At 36.4% G+C, this 22,661-nt stretch overlaps 1 protein-coding gene across 1 annotated transcript; it reads left to right on the top strand.

Annotated features, from left to right (window-relative positions):
- The first annotated feature begins 332 nt into the window (after positions 1–332).
- Positions 333–19,931, top strand: LOC110701603 (DEAD-box ATP-dependent RNA helicase 13-like). Its single transcript, XM_021879235.1, has 15 exons — positions 333–607; positions 744–1,109; positions 1,828–2,000; positions 2,073–2,267; positions 2,824–3,000; positions 7,068–7,456; positions 8,765–8,945; positions 11,165–11,287; positions 11,375–11,491; positions 11,614–11,718; positions 14,068–14,208; positions 14,404–14,469; positions 18,213–18,367; positions 19,295–19,376; positions 19,494–19,931. The coding sequence occupies exons 1-14, from the start codon at positions 562–564 to the stop codon at positions 19,347–19,349; spliced, it is 2,289 nt and encodes a 762-aa protein (XP_021734927.1). The 5' UTR covers positions 333–561; the 3' UTR covers positions 19,350–19,376; positions 19,494–19,931.
- The last annotated feature ends 2,730 nt before the right edge of the window (positions 19,932–22,661 follow it).

Raw genomic sequence — 22,661 nt, forward strand, 5'->3', positions numbered from 1 at the left:
GGTCTAAGAGCACCAGCATTCAAGAAGATATTTATCCTTTTAGCTCTTCGTTTATGTACTTTTTAGCTTCCTCATGAATGCTGAGTTTGCTAAAAGGTTTCTATCTTCATTAGGAAACCAGAATTTCCGAAAACCAAGCCTCGACCTACATGCCAAAATGTAAAGAAGAAAACAAAAGAAAAAGAAAAAAAAAAGTGACCGTTGGGAGCTAAATACCAAAGCAACGACCAAAAGAACGGTAAATTGTCAAAGCAAACACAATTGTCACAACTTTAGACGTCACATATTTTTTGTCACTTAAATCTCAAACGGCTGTAATTTGTTAAGAGTAACTTATTTTAGAAAATCAAAAACACCGACTGTCATAATTTTTTTTTTATGTTTTACCATTGTACCCCTGTGCTACCGTGCTCAGGCCTGCTAAACCCTGCTATGTAAAATTCATCCCTCTTTCTTCACTCTCCTCTTAAACCCCAACAGCCGCCCCTCTCTCCGAACTTCGCCCACCGCCAATTCCCACCATCTGCGGCCACCTCCGACCAAACTCCGATCATTTTCACCATGCCACGCGCTCGCGCCGGCGCTGCTGCCAATGATGAAATATATGGTACGTTGAACTGTTTACAGTAGTGTATAACCTATGGTATATTATAATTGGGTTATTGTTGATTAATTATAAGAAATATTTCATCGGAAATGCTTTTAGTTTGGGTTGAATTTGATAAATTTGGAATTTCGTGTAGGATTTGTGTCGCTAGAAGAGATTGATGATCGCGAGTATGATTTTGCAATTCCGGAATTCAGAAAAGGTAGTGTTGAGGAAAAACCAGAGAATTCGTCTCAGAAGACGAAGAAGAGGAAACGAGTGGAGAAAGTTGGGGTGAAAGATGTTGATAATGTTGAAGTTGAGGCTGATAAAGTGGTGGAAGCTGGTAATGTGAAAAAGAAGAAGATAATTTTTAAGAAAAAGAAGGCGAAACAATTGCCAACGCAAGCTAACGATGGCGATGTTGAAATCGCGGCTGAGAATGATACGAAAGAGTCTAATGTAAAACCGAATAAGAAGAAGAAGAAGAAGAATAAGAAGGAGAAGCAAGTGCAAACACATGGTGTGTATGCTCTGCTATGTTAATTCTATTGCATTCTAGTGGTCGTATTAATTTATTTGGCGTTTTGTTATGCTGAATTTGCTAAGCATGTAAACGTGATTAGGTTGTTAATTATATCATTGTTTTAAAAAAAGTGTATGCCTGTTGGATTTTCCGAGCTTTGATGTGTTATTTAGTTATAATGGCAGTTCAAATGCATGAAGCCATACTTTAGGGTGAATCTTAGTTGATTAGACCAATTTAGCAGCTTCGCTAGGATATTTAGGAATCAGCTTTTGTTAGAAGCTTGGATGTCTGTGATGTAGTGTTTGGGCTTTCTATGTCTTTAACCACGTGAAACCATTGGCGGTATGTGGTACATTTGGGCGGAGGTTGTTTGTGCTTAAATTATAGAAGCTTGGATGTCAGTGATGTAGTGTTTGCGATCTAAAATTTCCAAGGAAAATTATGTAGAAGGGTAAAAAATGTATGATCTTGTTATAGTTCACTTGGGGAAAAATGTGGAAAAATAATACTACGAGTAGACATATTTGTGGAAACTTTCTGTTAATATATACAAAGTAGTTCATTTATTTTTGGAAATATTTACCTGGATATTTCAAAATTTGGGTGTTATAAATTGATTGAGTTGACAAAGGATTCATTGCTTCTATTTATCAACAAAAAAAAAAAAAAAAGGGCTAGCGATTTACTGCTAATTCATTTCTCTTGATGTTAGTTACCGAAACCAACACTGAAAATGATGAAGAGTTGGTCGATGAAGATGAATTTAATGAATGGAATGAGCTTAGGCTTCATCCACTTCTCATGAAAGCAATACACAAGCTTGGATTTAAACAACCGACGCCAATTCAAAAGGCCTGTATACCTGCTGCTGCACATCAGGGAAAGGTTTGTGCTTTTTTGTGAGGGTAATGTAGAGTAGATGTGGATCTTATTACTAATTTTTATTGTGGATTGTAGGATGTTATTGGTGCTGCAGAGACTGGATCTGGGAAAACACTTGCCTTTGGCTTGCCAATCTTACAACGCCTTCTTGATGAGCAAGAGAAGGTGGATAAGCTGATGTTAGATGATGCGGATGCTGCTGAGATAATTGCACCAAGAGGCTTCATCCGAGCTTTGATAATAACTCCTACAAGAGAACTTGCCCTTCAGGTACTTCATTATCATATTTGTGATCAGTGCCATTATTCACTTCTCAAATCTTGCCTTCTCCTCCTGTTGCATGCACTATCCAAAGTGCTTTGTTCTAAACAGAGAACCTTTGTAATAAAAATTCTGAGTCTTGCGATATTATAGCTGTAAATACTATATTTAGAAGATGTGGGCATTTTGAGCTGTGATGATTTCATATTTTGGCTGTATGATTCTTGTGGCTTGCTCTTTTGGAGAAGATTCCTAACATATATAAATTCTGCCCCTTATTCATATCAATTTATTTCCTTCGTAGAAAAAGATAAACATCGTGACTCCAAGCACCAATTACCAACTATGAATGTTTTTCCATCAACTATTCTGCATGGCATGGTCTCTCTAAGAGAAACAATCAACATCTATATGTAATCTTAGTTTTAGCTAGTCAAGGTCAAATATTGAAATATATATATACAATATAATTTGAAGTAAGTAGTGATAGACTGATAGTTGCTCTGCAGTTATTGCTGACCTCATATGTTTTACTTCTATATGTGTTTGACTGTTTCTTTTTCAGGTGACTGATCATCTTAAAGCAGCAGCTACATCTACTAATTTCCGGGTGGTTGCTATTGTTGGCGGAATGTCAACAGAGAAGCAAGAGAGGCTTTTAAAAGCTAGGCCTGAAATTATAGTTGGCACTCCTGGGAGGCTGTGGGAACTCATGTCAGGGGGAGAAAAGCACCTAGCTGAGGTATGTTTGCAGTTATGGTGTACATGGTACAGATATAGAAGTCAATAGAACCACCTCAAGATATATACATAGAAAGAGTTTCCACATAAACTACACAAGTGGTCTGCTGACGTCTTGCTCTTGGGATCTGGAAATATTCCTCTCCCTTGTTCACAGTGCTAGTAGACACTTTACTGGCTTCATTGCACATTTTTTGACCTGCAAATCTGCCTGAATATTTTGGAGTGTAATATATTCAAAAAACGATTATTAAAGAAAGCACAGACATGTTATCTTATTCCGAAAATATACTTCTTGCTCCGTTTTTTAGTTGCATCATTATTTTTGGGAATTAGTTGCAACATAACTTTCTAGCTTTTGGTTTCTTATTTTCTCTCTTATTACATGGCACATTTACCATCTCTCCCTATCTCCTCATCACCAAGGTCTCTTGAAACCCTATGCCTCTTCCCCAGATTGCAACTAAATATACAGAGGAACTGCATTCATAATGGTGTTAATTTGGGAATTGGGCAATATAACTGTAATCTCTAGAAGTCTAGATCCTTTTGTGAGTCATAATTTGTGTTTCTGTGTTTGCAATTCAATTTTTTTGCCTGTTGGAGTGTATGTTTGTTATTATGTATTTTGTTTATGGAATGGATGTCTGTTTGCACAAACCTTGCCCTGCTGCTGTGTCTTTTAGATTACTTCATTTAGCAAATCTCATGTCTCGGAATAAACTTATCCAATTGTTTAATAATAAATAAAGGAATTGAAAATCTTTTTAATAGAACTAATAATAGCAGATCCATCGGAACTTTAGACAAATAGATAGCATGTCCCTTGTTTCCTAGTAGGACAGGGTGAATCATGTCAGAAGAACTGCTGGATATGCTACAGACTTTAGGGGGTACACCAGTTTGCACTCAGATACGGTTGCCTACTCTAACCATAAACCAGCAGAATACCCCCCAAAGAACAGCGAGAAGGGAGGGAGATCTAGTCAATAATGGGAGCTTTTCAGAACTGTCCATGTACCTGTCATTGAAGAAGAAATCCAACATAATGAGCTAAAGATATTGGGGGTTTTGTTTGACGGAGAGAGGCGAGTCAGTTGAGATTGTCGGAGTTCTGACTGTCTTCACCTGTGCAGTGCTCGATGGTTCTCTCTTGTCTACTCTCCTCTTGCAAGGCTGGTAAAATAACAACGTTAGCTTGAATTACAACCTTTATGGGTGTTGATTAATGCTTCAGATTAAAGGTTTAAGATTTTGAAGTCAGTCATTAGTTTGGGCTTGTGTTGCGCACTTATGCCTTTTATATTTATAACTTATATTTACCGGTCTAGGAGCTAATATTATAAGTCTCTGATGTCTTCTTTTATAATACTCAACCAACTAAAAATTAGATTATTAAAACCCTTTAAAAAAGAAAAAAAAAATCAACTTGCCTTACCCCCAAACTCGTGTCCAAATTTAGGACAGTACCCCTATATATTAAATTTTTTTTGTATTGGAGTATTGGACACTTGGATCTGCACCTGTATTAGGTACTAATGGATGGCAGACTGGTAGAATTGTTTTAAAATAGATAGTGTGAAAGAAGTTTAAAGGAAGGGGAGGGAAAGAGGAGGAAGGGGAGGGAAAGAGGAGGAAGGGAAGGGAAGGGAAAAGAAAGGGAGGGAAAGGTGAGCTCCATTTTCCCTCCAAATCTCTCCAACTTTGGAGGGATTTTGCTTATTAAATAGAGAGGGAAAATGGATTCCTCCATCTCCTTTCCCTTCCTTTCCCCAATCCTTTACCCAAACAAGAGAGTTTGTCCCCCTCCCTTTCTCTTCCCTTCTTTCCTTCCATTTCCTTCTATCCAAACAAAGTGTTATTGCCTAGTGAAAGATTTTACTACCTCCGTTTCGAATTAGTTGCAACTTTGAGCTCGACACGGATTTTAAGACAAAATTTTATAATGGTTGATTAATGAATTAAAGGGTAGTAAATTAAAGGTAAGAGAGAGAAAGTGAATGTAAATAATCAATTAATAACCACCACCAGCACCACCGAGCCCACCAGTCCACCATTGTAGCAGCCACCCTGAAACCACCAAGTTCAACCTAAACACCACCCCATTTCAACCTGAACCACCTTGAAATCACCACATCTCTACCCGAACCACCCTGAAACCACCCACACACACTTGAACAACAGTAAAACCACTCCCTCTCCACCTGAACAACCACAAAGCCACCGTCTCCCAGCCCAAACAACTTTAAAACTACCCCCTCGAAACCGTACTCTCTCCACCAAAACCACCCCAGAACAACCACCGTCAGTCTGTCACTCACCACCAAAACCACCCTCACTCACCTTGAATTGCCCCAAAACTACCCTCACTCACCCCGAACCATACCAAAACCACCCTAACTCAACCTAATCCACCCAGAAACTGCCTCGAACCACCCCGAGTTAGCCCACCCACCCCGCAATTCAACAGATCTAAACGATTGTTTTTAAAAAAAAAGAAGAGAGAGAGAGGGAAGAACAACGGAGGAGGCGACACCGACTTTGACGGTGATGATGACCATCAACGATGTTGAAGATGGTGATGGAAAGACGCAGCGACGGCGACGGTAAAGATGCAATGGTGGTCTAATTATTTTCGTGGGAGATGAAGATGAAAGTTGAATGATTTTTTATGATTGTTGATTTAATTGGGTGATATGATCATGTTAAATAAGTTAGATTAAAAATTTAATGAAATCTGATTTGGGTAACTAATTGTGTTTACAAAATATTTAGTAAGGGTATTTTTGTACTTTCATTGAAAAAAATGGAAAGTTGCAACTAATGTGTAGCAACCCGTTTTGGCAAAAGTTGCAACTAATATGTAACGGAGGTAGTAAAAGCTTAGTTGAACTAAAACAGGATTTGTTTAAGGAAAATATTGTGGTTTTGATAGTTGGGAAAGAAAGACAAGGATTCTATGAAAACGCAAAAATATTGCTTCAATAAATTTTTTGATGTATCAATGCTTGAAAAAAAAAGCTGCATATGAACAGAAGCTATATTTCTAGTGAGGAAGCAATTGTTGTCCTGAAGTTAACTTGGCTAAATTTTCAAAATTTGTTGTCCAAGAGTTTACTAGGATAGATAAAGGGAAGAGAAGTAGAGGGGGTTGGCTTATATTATAAATATTTAGAGCTTTTCTTTCTCAGAGAGTATGATATGGCATGTTTGCTCCACTTGGAACTTTCCCCTTCTTCCTAATTGTTGGCAGGTTTATGTAGAATCCTTCTCCCTCATGCCTTTTGTTTGGTAGAGTATTGATAGCTCAATTTGTGTGTAGCTCGAGTAAAGCCTCGGCTTTCTACTTAGTACTTGTTTAGTTTCATAAGCATGTTTGACTGTTTTATTTATTTATTTATTTATTATTATTATTATTATTATTATTATTATCATCATCATCATCATCATTAAACTTATTTAGTGTATCTTTTTGAGTACTTTTGTTCTATATTTTTTTGGGTTGTTTGTATTAGGAGAACCGTGTTCATTGTTTTGTATGACATTGACTATTTAACAAAAAAAATAAAACATATTTCATAAAAGAAAAAAAATATACTACTTTGCATAACTTCAAAACTAAAAGTTGCTATATTGCTTTATGAATTATGATCATTACAAAATGGAATATGGGTACAATTAAACCCTCATTTTTTCATAGTAACGATATTTTTGTTGGTTATGAAAGAATATCAAATGCGCTAAGTTGGTCTCAAGTTCAAGGCCTTTGTATAAGCATATTTTTTTTGGTTTGTCACTCACATCTAATACATATTACAGATATAGATGTGGCACATTTGTAGTGCTTAATGGGGGACACGTGGCACATTCTTTTTTATAAAATTATAAGTACAGATATAGATGTGTTTTCCTGATGCTATAAATTAATTAGCCTTGCAAAATATGGTCTTTCCTTAAGTTAACCAGATATTTGATCCTGTATTTGCAGTTACATTAAATTAACCAGATATTTGATCCTGTATTTGCAGTTACATTAAATTAACCAGATATTTGATCCTGTATTTGCAGTTACATTCGTTATCTTTCTTTGTTCTGGATGAAGCAGATCGAATGATTGAGAATGGGCATTTTCAAGAACTACAGTCAATAATTGACATGCTTCCTGGATCTATTGGAGCTAATGAAAAGCACTCCCAGGATGTGGAGAATTGCACAACTATATCTAATTTCCAGAGGAAGAAACGTCAAACATTTGTGTTTTCTGCAACAATTGCATTATCTCGTGACTTTCGCAAAAAGCTAAAACGTGGAACCCTTAAATTAAAACAGCCAGCTACTGATGGATTATCCTCTTTAGAAGCTCTATCAGAAAGAGCAGGAATGAAACCCGATGCTGCAATATTTGATTTAACCAGTGAATCAATAATGACCAGCAATCTTGTGGAGTGCTTCCTTGAGTATGTTGTCTATCTCATGTGCTTGAATAATTAGTGATGGTAATGGATTGGATGTGGATTAAGTGGAGCTGCATTTGTTTTTTCCATATTTATAACCATGAGCTTTATTTCATATCCACATATCTATATCTAATGGGTGACCCAATGGATATTTAAAAACTTTATAACTGAAAACCTTCGAATTATGTGGAAGCTTTTTTATTTTTAATTTTATTTTTTGTACCTTCACTGATAGTAATTGTATAATTAGTGTTTAACCTAGTTATATAACTAACATATCAAATAATGTAGAATCCAACATTTAAGCCCGCCTCAAAAAAAGTGTAAAGATTTTAATTTGAGAATAGATCAACAGATAATAAAAACATGCTACTTGCATTTTCTACAGTTTACTATTATGCTTCCTTGTGAAAGAATGTCTTGTTGGAAATCATGCTGTCTCGACTCTCAAGTGGGAGTGCACAAAGACTTTTGTGGTGCTAATTGAAGCTCTCAATTGGTGGAACTGTGGAAACTTGTATTCATAGTAACATGTAACAGTTCATCAATTATAACTATTATAATTAGGTTTATGAAGTATTAGTTTATGAATGTCCACAAATATAACCTATTAATAATTTTGAAAAAAGATTAATATATTTAATAATATCCTGTGGATGACTATTTGCAATGGGTGGTGCAACATCTCCCATATATAGTAAGTTCCATATCCAACTGGATATTAAATTTGAGACTCATCATATCAAAATCATATGATTTCGGACAGATGGATGTCCCGTACTGGTATCCATAATGTATGTGTGTTTCATCTTTCATGTTCACTTAGTTCCATGTCTATTATGTTGGTGATTGTGAAATAGCCAGTATCCTTTGAATTGGTTTCTAATAAATTGTATGTGTGCTGCTTATTTTGTAATAATCTTGATTTTAACAATTGTTTGTAGCTATTGTCATTTTCTTAGGGCTTGTTTGGTTGACAACGGAATTTATTTCCTAAAGGCATTTGTATTTCATGGGAATTAAAATCCCACATCTAATTTCGTAGGAATTTACAAAACTTGTTTGGTTGTTATATGGGTATTTACAAATCATGGGAATTTTGAATTACCAAGGGGGACCTTGGTAATTAAATTCCCATATTTTGCAGGAATTGGAAATTCCCATGATTTTGCACTTCCCACATTATCACTTTTTGTGGTCTACCAAACTAGCCTCCTATTTCCAAATTCATGGGAATTTTCAATTCCTCTATTTTTTATGTGCAACCAAACAACACCTTAGACTGATTCGCAAAGTATTCTATTTCAGGTGTAGTGAAGAAGACAAGGATGCCTACTTGTATTACATTTTGTGTGTTCATGGTCGAGGCCAAACGATTGTTTTCTGCTCATCAATCACTGCATTACGCCATGTTGCTGCTCTTTTACGCACCCTTCAAGTAAACATTTGTATCCTTCATGGTGAGATGCAGCAGCGAGCTCGGTTAAAGGTCAGTCTCATGCCATGCTTTTTTAATTAATTTATTATTATTTTTATAATAAAAAATAGTTTCTGTCATTTTGTGACATTTTTGGTAGTGCACACCGTCACAATAAGTATACTGTCAATATTTTATAGAGGATGCTCTTTTTTTTTCCTTGGCTCAAGGGGCTAATGCAGTGAGGTTTTCTTTTCTTAACGCCAAGGGTACCTGTTATCCTATCCTTTTTTTTTTTTTTTTCTTTCTGGGTTACGGGTTTGGTATTCTTAGTATCTTCGAATTGAGATTTTAGTTCTTATTGCCGCATTTATCTGTAAATGAATTTCAACTTGCATATTTGGGTGATACTCGTACTAGTTAATGCTCCACAAATAAATGATCAAGCCACAAAAGGGCTGTTGATGTATGAACCTCTCTTAATAATCTGATAGACATTGTCAGCAATTGAAGTTGTATTATAGTTTCAAGGTCCCGGTCATAATATTTGCTACTGTATTTTACAGCTTGGCCGATGGTGTCTTAAACCTTATAAAATTGTATTCTAGAATGTGATATTAAATCAATTATGTTGAAAATTTGATTAGTTGGTAGGGAGGCTTATTTAAAAAAGCCCCTTGTTTGCTGAGCTTTCTACTACACAAGAAAATTATTGCTGAATCCTTTGTTATGAAAATAGTGTTTTGACGGACATGGTGGATGTTTCATGGGTGTGGAAGATTGGAAGCTGTGATTGTTTACAAAAAGGAAATTTCTTTAGTGATTGTTACTCATTGGTAATCAAGATTTGAATATCTCGTGGTGTTTGATAATGGCACTAGTTGATAAAATATAATTTTATGATTGTTGTGAACTTTGTAAAAGTTTGTATTTAGTATTTATAGGTAAACAAGTAGTACAGCCAAACATCTCAGGAGTTGTGTCCGAACTTGCTTGACATGTCGATACTGCGACTCTTGCAATAAAGCTACTAGTATTTGAGATAGTTTTGTCCCTATTAGCTGTCCTATGGTTTGCTATGCCTTGATTGGCAAGACAGATTTTCAAAATTCATTATTTGGGGATGATGTTAGCTGTTGCATGTTAGCTTACACTGTAAAATTTGGTAAATGAATGGAGGTGAAGTCATCGTAGAATTCAAAGATTATCTTTGATGATTATTTTGGTGCTGGATTCTGTTCATGTCACCGAGTTATACATGAAGGAGATGAGGATAGGGGGAGGGAGGGGGATGTTGGTATTGGGGATACTATAAGTTTTGGTATGACGAAAAGTTGATCCTGTAGCCTATGCTGCCTTTGCATTGGAAATGCAGTGGGAAATGGAGACAGTCAGGTAGCATCACTAAACAGGTGATGGCAAGTTTGTCACCTGATAAGACATGGGAATGGTTAAGAAGATTACTGCTTTGTGTGAAATATTGGAGGTGTATTTTGCAGCGTGGCCTATATACTCAACCAAAAGTTATTGAGATTAGGGATCAGTGACCGGCCTGACCGCAGCTAGATTCAGAGTGACCTGGAAGTCGATACTGGCAGGTTGTGTTAATGTGCATGCCAATTTATGGTGGCTTACACTGTAAAATTTTGGTAAATGTGGCCTTAGATGACATTTTTTAAAAAACCTTGAACTAGCTAGGGGATTAGTGTAACTATTCTGTTTCTAATGGTCTTTATATTTTGTGGTGTCCTCCTCGATACTTGTATTTGTTGCCTGTTGTATAGCCTCATTAGGATGCTTCCTCTGTTCTATTTGTGGGGGGGTGGACGGTATTTTATGAGAGATAGATTGAGAAATATGGTACCAGTGTGATAAGTAGACGAATAGAGAAAATCATTGTACTTATAGTATTGTTGCAATTAATTGCAAATATCCAAGAAGGATTATGTTTCATTTAAAAAAAAAGGAGGAAATGTTTGTTATTATTTCTTATTCTGCATAGTGACTGGTGAGAGGGGGGTGGTTTGACTGTTTCCTCTCTTTTTTGCCTTTTGTATTACTGAACTAATTTGACCTTGCTAATCATATTTTCTAAATTAACTGACCCTTGAGATGCTAAATGTTTGGACACATTGGTGATCATGATTATAGAATGCATGTACAGATATCTTTTCTTATTTTCTTAACTTTTTTGTCTGTTTGGACACAGTGCTTTGCCCTCTTTAGGTTTTCTTTTTATGAATTCAAAAAAATTTCTGTTGATAAGTGCTTCCTTTGAGCTGTTCACACAGGCACTTGATCGCTTCCGTGAGAATAAGAATGGAATACTTGTTGCTAGTGATGGGGCTGCTAGAGGACTGGACATACCCGGAGTTCGTACTGTTATCCACTATCAGCTTCCACATGCAGCAGAAGTAATTGGAACATTCTTCTCTTGCTTCAATTGCCAAGCAAATTTAAATTCAATTAAATTTACAGAACTGGGTTATTTTTTGTCTTAGGTTTATGTGCACAGAAGTGGAAGAACTGCTAGAGCTAATACTGATGGATGCAGTGTGTTACTAGTCTCATCAAATGATAGAGCAAAGTTCTCCTCTTTGTGCAAATCTTTTGGCAAGGTCTGGCTCTTTCAATATATATGGCAGTGAATAGAAGATAGACGCATATTTTTTTTGGAAAGGATATTTGACATTCAGTTTTTAGATTGATTTTCCTTACTGAGGCTTTTCCGTAAATGCAGGAATCACTTCAACGTTTTCCTATCCAAAACTCCTACATGCCTGAAGTTCAGAAGCGTTTATCTCTTGCTTGCCAAATAGATAAGATTTCGCGGAGAGACTCAAAGGTAAATTATTAATCTACTGTTATGATTTTACTTTCTTGATGATTATAGATATTTGGATGTTTTATAATTAAATTGAGTTTCTTAGTCACCTTGGTGACGTATCAGTTATCAAATGAGGGCATATCTTGTTTCCTGATTGTGTTCCGCCTGTTAAATGAAGGGTTTTGTTTAAACAATGAATTTTATACTTTTGTTGTGTATGTTTCTAATGCTGGTATAAATAAGATGCTTTACTAGAGAATGACATTTTTGTAATGCATTTTTAAGAATTTTAATGGAACCATTTTTTTTTTTTATTTAAGTTAGTATACATCATTGTGGAGGTTTTTGTGGTAGGGTAGGACTGTTTTGTTGCCTCTTAGTGTTAACAAGATCATTTTTGTAACACCCCAATAATTCTCTCTTTTTTTACCTAGAAATATCTTAATTAAAACTAAGAGAATTACCAACATGCTACCACCATGTGTTCAAACGTTAAGGCATTAAATAGAATTTAGCAGCGGGAAACTAATTTAATCAAAATAAAGGTTTCAATCCCAAAACGTAAATTCAAATTAGGTCTAATAAGTTGGAACCATTAAGGCCCTTATTCAAAACTCAAATAATAAGTAGAGTAAATCAATCAAACCAAACCGTAAGAAAATCTAATGTTTTAAGTAATAAAGCAAACTACAGGTGACAACCAACTCTCCACTTAATTTCCACCATCGTGATGCATGTGCGAACTATTTAAACTAATCTAGGTATTCATGAAACACTCAGTTTCACAAACAAGCGCCTGAAAGTGTTGTTCCTTCCCTGATTACCATCGTTGCCTTTGCTAGTGCAATTGTTGCCAGTTTTGTTTGTTACCATTCCTTGAGTTCCCATTCTCCTTGCTTAGTCCATTACCCTTGCCTCCCTGATTGTAGAAATATTTAGGCCTTTTGCTAATGCATTTCCTCCACTCCCCTTCTAGTTTTGCTTAGAGTAACATTTAAACTCCTTATACCTCTTCTTATTACATTGATGGTTACCAAATTTCCATCACAGTCTCTCCAGGGTGGTTCCCCTACACCTCTTGCAGAAGTATTTTCTCTCCCCATTGTTTGCATTGGATGAACCACTAACATTTTGGTTACTCTTCTCAGAGTTCCCATCTCTAAACCTCTTAAAGTCACCTTCCCGATGTCCTTTCTCTTCTCTCCAACCCTACTCTCACCTGCATCCCTTGCATTCAGATGTTACCTGTGTGCATACCTTATCCAGAGTCTTAAAAACTTTTCCGGCTAGATCCTTTTGCAGTTGCTTGGTCAACCTCTTCTCAAACCATTGAGCCTCAACTCCTAGAGTTATAAACTTATTGTAATACTCTGAGATTGACGTTCAACCCATCTCTAATGAATTATGGGGCTTTTTGCTTCTTCAAAAATGGGGGGTAAACTTATCCCTTAGTGCAGTTTTACCGGCGTGCTACCTCCACGTGTTCAAATGTTAAGGTAATAATCATAATTTAGCAGCGGAAAACTAATTTAACCAAAATAAAGTTTCAAGCCCATGATGAAAAATTCAAATTTTGTCTAACAAGTTGGAACCATTAAGGCCATTGTTCAAAATCCAAATTAGAAGTAGAGTAAATCAATCAAACCAAAGCTTAAGAAAATACAATGTTTAAGGATTAAAACGAATTATGAGTGACAACCAACTCTCCACTCAATTCCCACCATCTTGATGCGTCCAAGCTATTCAAATACATGTAAATGTAACAACTATAGAAATTGGATCATTACAGGGTCATTGAGAGACAAAGGCCATGACCAAGAAACACACATACCAACCACGTATGCTACAAACTATTTAATTTGTTGTTCCTAATTGGAGCATGGGAGAGACAACATTGTTTATTCTTTAATCCAATATATTAAATTAAAATTAATGAAGGGTCTTAGTGTTATTAAATAGTTTATGTCCTATGATTAGTTAGTTATAAATTGACACAATATCATGGGGGATTAAATTTTGATATTTGAGATTATGCCTTCATTATTTCCTGTTGGCTACTGTGACATTGTTGTTGTTGTTGTTTTTTTTTTGTTTTTTTTTTTTGTAAAGTCAAGCTAATTTATGTTAAGTACACATGTTCCTTCTTTGTTTTATTGCTAAGTGGTGATTGCAGTTGTGACATATCTGCTGCATTTTATAATGTAGGTAAGCTAATGTCACATTAAACTTGTCTCTTCTCCAATTGGACTTGTAGTTTGATTCTTTGATTGCTGATTAGCAAAGACAGTCAGTTCCTTAAGTACCCTGTGCTTAGTTTTGAGGCTTTCATTTTATTAAAACCTCATCTGTTGATAATCTTTGTTGTAGGAAAAAGCAAATAAGACCTGGATCAAGCGCAATGCTGAGGCAATAGGGCTGGATGTGGAGGAAAATGACAGTGAAGAAGAAAGAGTAAATAAATGTAGGAATATGAAAGCATCCTCCTTACAAATGAAAAAACTTCAGCAGGTAGAGTTTACAAATATCTGTAAAGTTGAGCATGCAATTTTCAGAAATGTTGGTAGCCCTGGATGTAGGATATTAGCCTTTGATGTCCACTTACCAATGGACTTCACATCTAAGCCGACGTTTTTTTTTTTTTCTGATAAAAAGATTGACAATACGCAGATTGCTCACAATGTGCATATTCCTCTGAAATTGCAGGAGCTCAGTATGTTGCTATCACGTCCATTGCAGCCAAAGTCCTTTTCACATCGCTTCTTGGCTGGGGTAATATACTATGGCCAATTATTCTAATTTTCTGACTTTCCTTTGGCTATATTGCATTTCATGAGAATGATTTTGATTATAAAAAAACTACATGCAACTGGTCCTTGTACACATCTGTTCTAGCTGTCCTTATTATGTTGAGTGAATTAGTGGTATACTTTTTCCAGCTACTTTTCTTTGGTTGAAAATTGATTCCTTTTTTTCCAACTTGGTTCTCCAATGAAAGGAGAAATTGCTATATTGTTCCTCCATCACATGTCTCCCTTCAAACCATTCTCATAAAGTCCTCAATGTCAATTTAGCCACCCTCATCAATGTTTCCTCTGTCACCTTCCTTTAATGTCAATTTGTCAACATCGCCACCTCCTACCACCTCTCCCATTTTTAACTTGCCACCTCTCCTCTTGCCACCCCCTTTGTCAACCCAGCGACTTCCTACAATCCCTCCCTCTATGGACTAGTTTTTGAAAGGTAAACCACTGCTGTCATCCAAGCATTTGGTTCGCTTCTGAGAATTACTGCCCTTTTAATGTATAATACAGATGATAACATTTTCAACATCAACGTCATATGTAAGAGCTGGAAAAAATTGGTTTCTTAGGTCCAGTGTTATGTACTGAGCTTTGGGCCAAACCTTCGGGCTGGTCAAGTTGGGCACCCCATAAGTTTGGATCAGCCCACTACCCCCACTCTTAGCAAATGGGCCTCCCCCTCCTGGGCTACTAGCCGCAGGCCCAGACTTCCATGACCCAACAGCCTTCCCCTTTAGCCCACTCACACGGTGTTTTTCTTCCACCCTCACAGCCATCTCCATGACTTGATCCAAATTATAAGGATTTAACTAGCGCATCTCAGCCTTAATCTCATCCTTAAGGCCATTGAGGAATTGCCCCAACATCAAACTTTCGGGAACGTCTTCAAGGGGGAACGCCAGTTCTATAAACCGCCGGCGGTACTCCTCAACCGTCGCTGTCTGTTCCACCGCCAACCATTGTCCGTGCAAGGTCCCGGCGTTTGACGGCCTGAACTCATTTAAAAGGCGGCGTTTAAGGTCCGACCACCCTAGGAATGGCCGCCTCTTACTCTCCCAGTGGTACCATTTGAGGGCGGCCCCTTCCATAGCCACCACCGCGGCTTCCACCTTCTCTTCCTCCCTCAACTTGTGGAAGTCGAAAAACATTTTTGCTCGTAAAAGCCACCCGTCAGGATCTGCACCGTCGAACGCCGGCATCTCCAACTTCCTGGGTTTCCACCGCCCTCCTCCACCTTCGTCCTCACGGCGTATGCGGTTCTCCCCATGGAAAGCCGACATTTCCTCCTCCTGATGGTGGTGCTGTCTTGGCGATTTCGGAATACCGGCCACCAAGTCGCGGAGCTCTTGTTGAAACTTCAGCTGGTCCGCCCTATCCCCGGTACGAGCTACCTCGTAGTCTGTGCGAAATTTTTCAATTTGCCCCTCAATTTTCTGAACCGCTTCTTCAATTGACTTTTTCATCGCCTCCTCATGGACGCGCAACCGTTCAGCCACCTCCGTGAGTTGCACTTCCAATTGCTCGACCCTTGGTGTGAGAGTCGAAACCATTTTTTTTTTTTTTTAAACTGGTGTTTTCCGGTGACGGTGGTCGTAGGAACGCCTGCTCTAATACCACTTGTTATGTACTGAGATACTAAAACTTAATGTAAGCAATAAATGGGAAGGTAAAGCTGGATGATTGCATTAATGTCAAAGGCTTGAGGAATTACAATAGCTTGAGGCTATCACTCTCTATAGTGACTTGAGGTCACAAGTCTCACAAAAGTTCTCTCAAATTTCTGGATGCCTTCCCTTTCCTTCCATTACAACTTTTATACTAGATATTACTAATGGTCAATTGCCTTAGGGCTAATACACGTGACTCTTAAGCTGAAAATAGAAAAACCATAAAAGCATACTCTAAACTTGATTGTTTTCTTTCCAACTCTCCTTCTTAATTAGATTTGTCTTGTTGCATATTGGTGCTTGTGGTTGTTGCTGCTACCTCTTGCTGGTTTCCCTTTTTGCGCCTTGTATACACTAACCAAGGTGGCTGACTTTGCCCGTTGACCTTGTTGAGTCGATCCATAACATCCAGATCATCCAACTCATTATTAATTACCTATATATAACTGGTCAAATGCAGTTAGAGGCTCTATACATTTTCCAAATATCAACTTAACCACGAAAACAGTAAAAATAAGCTAGTCCAAGATAGAAGGCATAAAAAAAGATAAGGATAAGGAAGTTAAACAAAGGATTAGAGTGCCTTCTGTTAACTACTTGTAGTTGTTGCCTTCTGAAATCAGCTGTTATGGACCATGCTCCAAGTCTTGAGCATTTCTATTGAAGTCCGATCTTTATAGCACAGAGGTCATGCTTTCATCTCCTACCCTTTCTTTCCTCCAATAGATTTTGGCCATGGAGGCTATGGTTGGTGGTTAATTCAGTTGAGAAAGATGAATAGGGGGTAGTTGAGAGCTGCAATGGGGTTGTCAGTCCTGCTCAATGTTTTGAGGAAATTGCATGTATGTAGATGGTGGAATTTATGGGTTCCAGACTCGACCCTTACCCGGATGCACTTGCACAGGGCCGAAAAGCTGAAAGGGCCTCAAAAATAACTAACAAAAAGAATACGAGGTAGCATATGCAAAAGTGATTTGGTGTACAATGACAGTTATTATGCACTTGGCTCACAAGCGATATTGTATTTCTGAATTTTGATTGCACCTTAGCAAACCACCCCATTGCATGTGACATGTTCTGATACATAGAACTCTTATTTAACTATGAATCAATCAAATTTTTACTTAAGGAACCAAGGGTCACTTCAACTTTTACCTTTCCTGAAACTGCTAGTCTGTCATGCACCAGGTAAAGAAAATTCATTGCGCTTTGAACCCTTAATTCTCTCTTTCATTAATTTTATGAGTGATCATGTCAGTCTTTTTTCATGTGTTTTTAATAATTCTTTCAAAATGGGTTACTCAAAATCAACATAAAGGTAGCCTATGCAAAACTGGTCAGGTTTACAATGACAATTACTGCTCACTGGGTACGCACGAGATATTGTGTTTCCTACAGCACCTTACCTAGCGACCCCATTGCATGTGACATGTTCTGTTATGTAGAACTCTACTCAACTATGACTATCCAACACAGAAGTCTCCAGATCGGTTATTTTGCAAGAATTATGCATGATTTTATTTGAATTTATTGTCTGGGTGTCCAAACTCCATACCCATGTCGGAATGACAAATTTCTGAAATGCCCATATGGATTACTTTAGGTAATATCCTAAAAAAGGAACATAGCTGATGAATATTTTCTTTAGGGTATGGTCTGGAAAACTGTGGAGCCTACTGAGGCAGTCCAACCTTTTGGTTGCAAAAACTAGCAGGACAATTGTTATACAACCTTAAAAATCTAATCTAACCATTCCAAAGGTCACCATGTCGTAAATATACAACAAGCATGACATTAAGACCTAGAACATCAACAACAACAACAAAAATCAGTCACTATTTCCGAACGAATACTTGATGGCCTACAAAACATTATAATAAAGTACATACTAGATGGGGAAGTTCTAACACTTTCAAACACTAGAGACTTGTGAAGAAACTAAGAAATACTGAGTAGTTACTCTTGTAATATTTCTGTGTATCATGTATGTGTGTCTTTTCTTTCATTTCTTTTGTATATTTACTATCTACTTTTTATTTTCCAGGCTGGCATTTCGCCACTCCTGCAGCATCAACTAGAAGAGCTAGCTCAACAGAATTGGAGCAACGAAAAAAATTCAGGGGAAATTAAACAAAATTTAGCTGTAATTGGCCAGGATTGTGTGGAGCCGCTCCAGGCACTTCGGAGGCTGGTCCTGAGGTAATGTGCTGATTTAAAACATTACTACTACTCATTTTGTGAGATTAGTGTGCATTGTTTTCACTGTTTTGCTAATGAGCTGATAAGTCCATTTGCACACCTAATTGGATTTTTTTAACTCCTATATCATCTGATGTGCTCCAGGCCTCCCAGCTTGTTCATATTTCCAATTATGTAGTGGTATTGGCTGAGAGTGTTTTCATTACATTGTACAGATTTTAGCATAGTATATAAGTTGAGACCCTCTGCACGTGGGAAATCGGTTTCAACTCCTACCCTTATTTATTTTTTTCTTAAACCCCTGCAATTGTATACTCAGTTGCTACAACTTTGGTACCTCATGGACCAATACATTGGACAATTTATGTGCATGTCTTTGTTAATTTATCTCCATGACCAAAGTAAGTAGATATTTTCACTGTCATTCCCAAAACTCTCAATGAGACAACGACCAAGGTTAAGTGAATTGTTAATTGTCTTAAAAAAGTTATGTGGTGTTGTAGACGTGTTATGGTAAATGTATGCAGGGCAATTCATATAAAACCAAACAAACGCCTACCACCTTTACTCTTATACACTTGTACAGCTGTACCATTTGAAGCTGGCTAGTCTTTGGTCAATGGGGTTAGTATATTGATCCAAGGCTTAATGTTGAACCATTTCTTCAATTTTTTTTTATTTTTTTTACTTATTTATTTATTTATTTATTTTTTTTTTTAAAAAAAAGGGTGAATTGAACCATCATAAATTGGGAGTGTCAATATGTATTTTGGTAAGGTTTTAGTTCTACTCTAATGGGTGTTGTTTAGTAATGACTCCTTGAATTTGCTAGTTTTGATCATTTACATACTCCATCAAATAAAACTGTCAAAATCTATAAATCTTGCATTTTCTCATTATATATTCTAAACATTTTTCATGGAGCAGACACGGCTGGATCTCAATGCGCTTGGAGAGAAGCAACAAGACATGGAGAGGTTGAGGAGAAAAAGAAAAGAGGCGAAAAAACGTATAATTTCTTTCACTGTCTCACATGCTTACTGGGATGCCTTCTGGTCTCTTGCTTCGTTGTCATTTTTTGTTCAGTAAGATATTAGATTAATGGTGGTTGGTTTCATACATGTAGGTCAAAAAGAGCAAAAGAGGCAGGATAAGAAAAGGCGGAAAGAAGGCCAGTAATTGAGAAAAAGGGGAAGAAAGAGCTAATGATGGTACAGAATATATGCCTTATACTGTTATTGCATCATATCAACATTGTATTGATTCTATTAGGATTTAGGAATAGAGTAATCTATATAATCTTTATGTAATTTTAAACCAATTCGATCGGGGGCCTTTAAGAGTAGTCTGTTGGACCCAACAACTTACACATGATGGTGAATTTCACCAAAATATGTAGGGAAATTTATGTTTTAGTTTGTTATGACTTCGTATGTTTTAGTTTATTAGGACTTCGAGAATGTCCAAGTTGAGTACTGGGTAACTATTATTTCATTCTTTTTTATATGATTCTTTTCTCTTGTTGCATTGTATTCAATGCATATAGTAGGGCATAATTTATTTATTTTTTTGTTTTTTTTTTTATATTTCATTTATATTTTTGCACAATTTTCAATGCATACATTTGGGCATAAATATTTTCAGCACAAAAAATATGGAGAAATTAGAAAGGAAAACATATGAACATTGGCTTAATTGGATTGAATTGAGATGGAAAACTCTTAAATGGCAAAAACAATAATCTTAGGGAGGATTAGGAGGATCAAATTTGAGTGAAGATAGTGAAGGATGTGGCGCATTGAAAAGAAGAAAGGGACAAGGGTAATTTGTGCGAGATTTGGAGGTAAAAAGGGTGGAGATAGGAGAACAGGAGCTCACGTGAATTGCACAAGTTGGTCAACGTCAGAAAAAGCTTGGTCCGCTAAAAATTAAGGTAAGGCTCCATCTACCAAATATATATATACTCCGTTCTATTAATATTGCAACAAGGAGGAAATTAAACATCCCAAGGCACATTTTATATGCTAAATATCTATAATTGTGTAAGAGTAAAAATTTTAAAAAGTTGATATTGTGAAAGTATTTTATGAGACGAATCCAATAAGATTCCACATGACTATATTTTACTTAACGTATAAATTTATATTATAAGGTCAAACAAGAGTGATGAATAGTGCAAAAAGTCTATTGTTGCAATATTAATACTCCCTCCGTTTTTAAATACTTGTTCCACTTTTCTTTTTCGACCGTTTTTAAATACTTGCTTCATTTCTTTATTTGGAAAGTTTTTATAATATATAATTAATTTCTCTCACATAGTGAACCCATTACATATTTTCTTCCTCCAATCCTTTCCACTATTTTTGCTTTTTACAATTTTTTTATTCTTCCACTTACCCTACTACTTTCATATATTATTATTTTCTCCAATTTTTCCTAAAACTCCGTACATGAAGAAATGGAGCAAGTATTTAAAACGGAGGAAGTGGAACGAAGGAAGTATATACACACACGCGAAGAATAAAAGAAATGATTTTTTTTAAACCCAAGTGTTGCATAAGAAATAGTGCTTTGTGGTTGTAATAGTGGTGATGGAGGATGATTTGGTTTTTTTTCATTAACTACAAAAATAATAATAAATTGTTGCATAACAGACTGATTAATGAGGGAGCCCCCGCTGAATTTGTCTATGCGATACAAACGAATGAGAAAGAGCCAGAAAGGTAGAGATAGTAATGGTTGTTATTACATGTAAACAAGAGTAGCTAGGGTATTTTGTGTGTGTGAACACAAGTAAAAGGTTTTTAAAAAAATACCAAATCAATAAAATAGTGTAATAACGAGCCCTCTCCTTAAATAATGATGGGAAAACACGCAATTCCTTAAATACAGCCGATCTTTTTTTAATTCCCACCGTACCGTCCACATCAGCTAAGGAAAACAAACCGTTTTTTTTTTCCTCGGTCCAGCAACAAGCCGCTACTTCAAGTAGCGGTTTTAATTTCATACATCGCTACTGCGGTTTTCCTCAAAACACTGCTACTTGAAGTAGCGGTTATAATTTTGTTGAATTATTTTACAAGGGAATGGGGAAAGTGATTTTGTTAAAAAAATAATTAGTAAATACAAACCGCCACGTAGCGGTTTCTAATAAGTAAACCGCTATTTGAAGTAGCGGTTTTTAGTAGCACACCGCTACTTGAAGTAGCGGTTTTCAAATGAACTCGTTTAAAAAAAAAAATCCCACTGAACTGGTGACGTGGACGGTACGGTGGGAATTAAAAAAAGATTAGTGGTAATTTGGGAATTAGATAATTTTCCAACATTATTTAGAAAAAGGGCTCAATGCGACATCCCAAAAAGGGAAAAAAAACAATGAAAACATTACAAATAATATAATTGATAAGGTTTATTGTAAATTTCAAAGACACATTTGAAAGACACTAAAAAAGACGCCGAGGTGTGACAATGATTGTGTGAAAAATATCTTTAATATACAAGCGCACACATCGAGTGCATATAGCGCTAGTATATTTATGAGGTTAGAAAGAATTCTACATTTACTTACCAAAATATGCACATTTAGTATGAAAAATATGTACCGTATATAAAACCCTTTTGATTTTAATTATGGGAGATTTCCCTAAAAATTGTTAAAATAAAATTTAATTCCCTATTTGCGTCGGTTTAAAAACTTATTCCCATTATGTTGTCCATGTAGGATTGGGGAAGGTTCTTTATTTTTTTTTTAAATTTTTGTTCCGCTAAGAACCGCTAACGGTAATAGCGGTTACATACATTAAAACCGCAAACACCGTTAGCGGTTCTTTTAGTTATCTCTATAAGCTCGCATAAGCAACAGATGGCCAAGATTAAGATAAAAAATGACAATCCTAAATCAGTCATAATTTTACTTCCTCTTAAATACAGAGTACCCATACCTTGTAAAGCAGGATTCGCAGCATCAACGTGGGTGAAATTAGTCTCATTACCTTTCAAATTGCTAAAAACCTTGAATCGTTATGGGTATTTTTGTGATTATTATTCTATTTCAGATTTCTTGGAGAAGATTGGTAATTGTTCTTCATAACAGAGGTGGGTTGGAAGGTTGAGTCGACACTAATTGATAAAGTAGATTGAGTAGATAATAAAATATTGTAAAAACTCAATTCGACAAATTGATAAATAGATTGAATTTTTGAAACCAGCAGATTGGTGTTGGATTTTGAAGTGAATAAAATCGAAAGAAGATGAAGAAAGTTTTCAGTAAAGAACCGTTAACGGTATTTGCGGT

Source organism: Chenopodium quinoa, unplaced genomic scaffold (assembly GCF_001683475.1).
Source record: "Chenopodium quinoa cultivar QQ74 unplaced genomic scaffold, ASM168347v1, whole genome shotgun sequence".
In the NCBI taxonomy this organism is placed as follows: domain Eukaryota; kingdom Viridiplantae; phylum Streptophyta; class Magnoliopsida; order Caryophyllales; family Amaranthaceae; genus Chenopodium; species Chenopodium quinoa.

Bases quoted from the DNA above. Each gene is read 5' to 3' on its own strand.
- LOC110701603 (XM_021879235.1), top strand. From the start codon at position 562: ATGCCACGCGCTCGCGCCGGCGCTGCTGCCAATGATGAAATATATG. The intron at 2,001-2,072 runs GTTTGTGCTTTT...TGTGGATTGTAG, and splicing joins CTGCTGCACATCAGGGAAAG to GATGTTATTGGTGCTGCAGA. The intron at 2,268-2,823 runs GTACTTCATTAT...TTTCTTTTTCAG, and splicing joins CAAGAGAACTTGCCCTTCAG to GTGACTGATCATCTTAAAGC.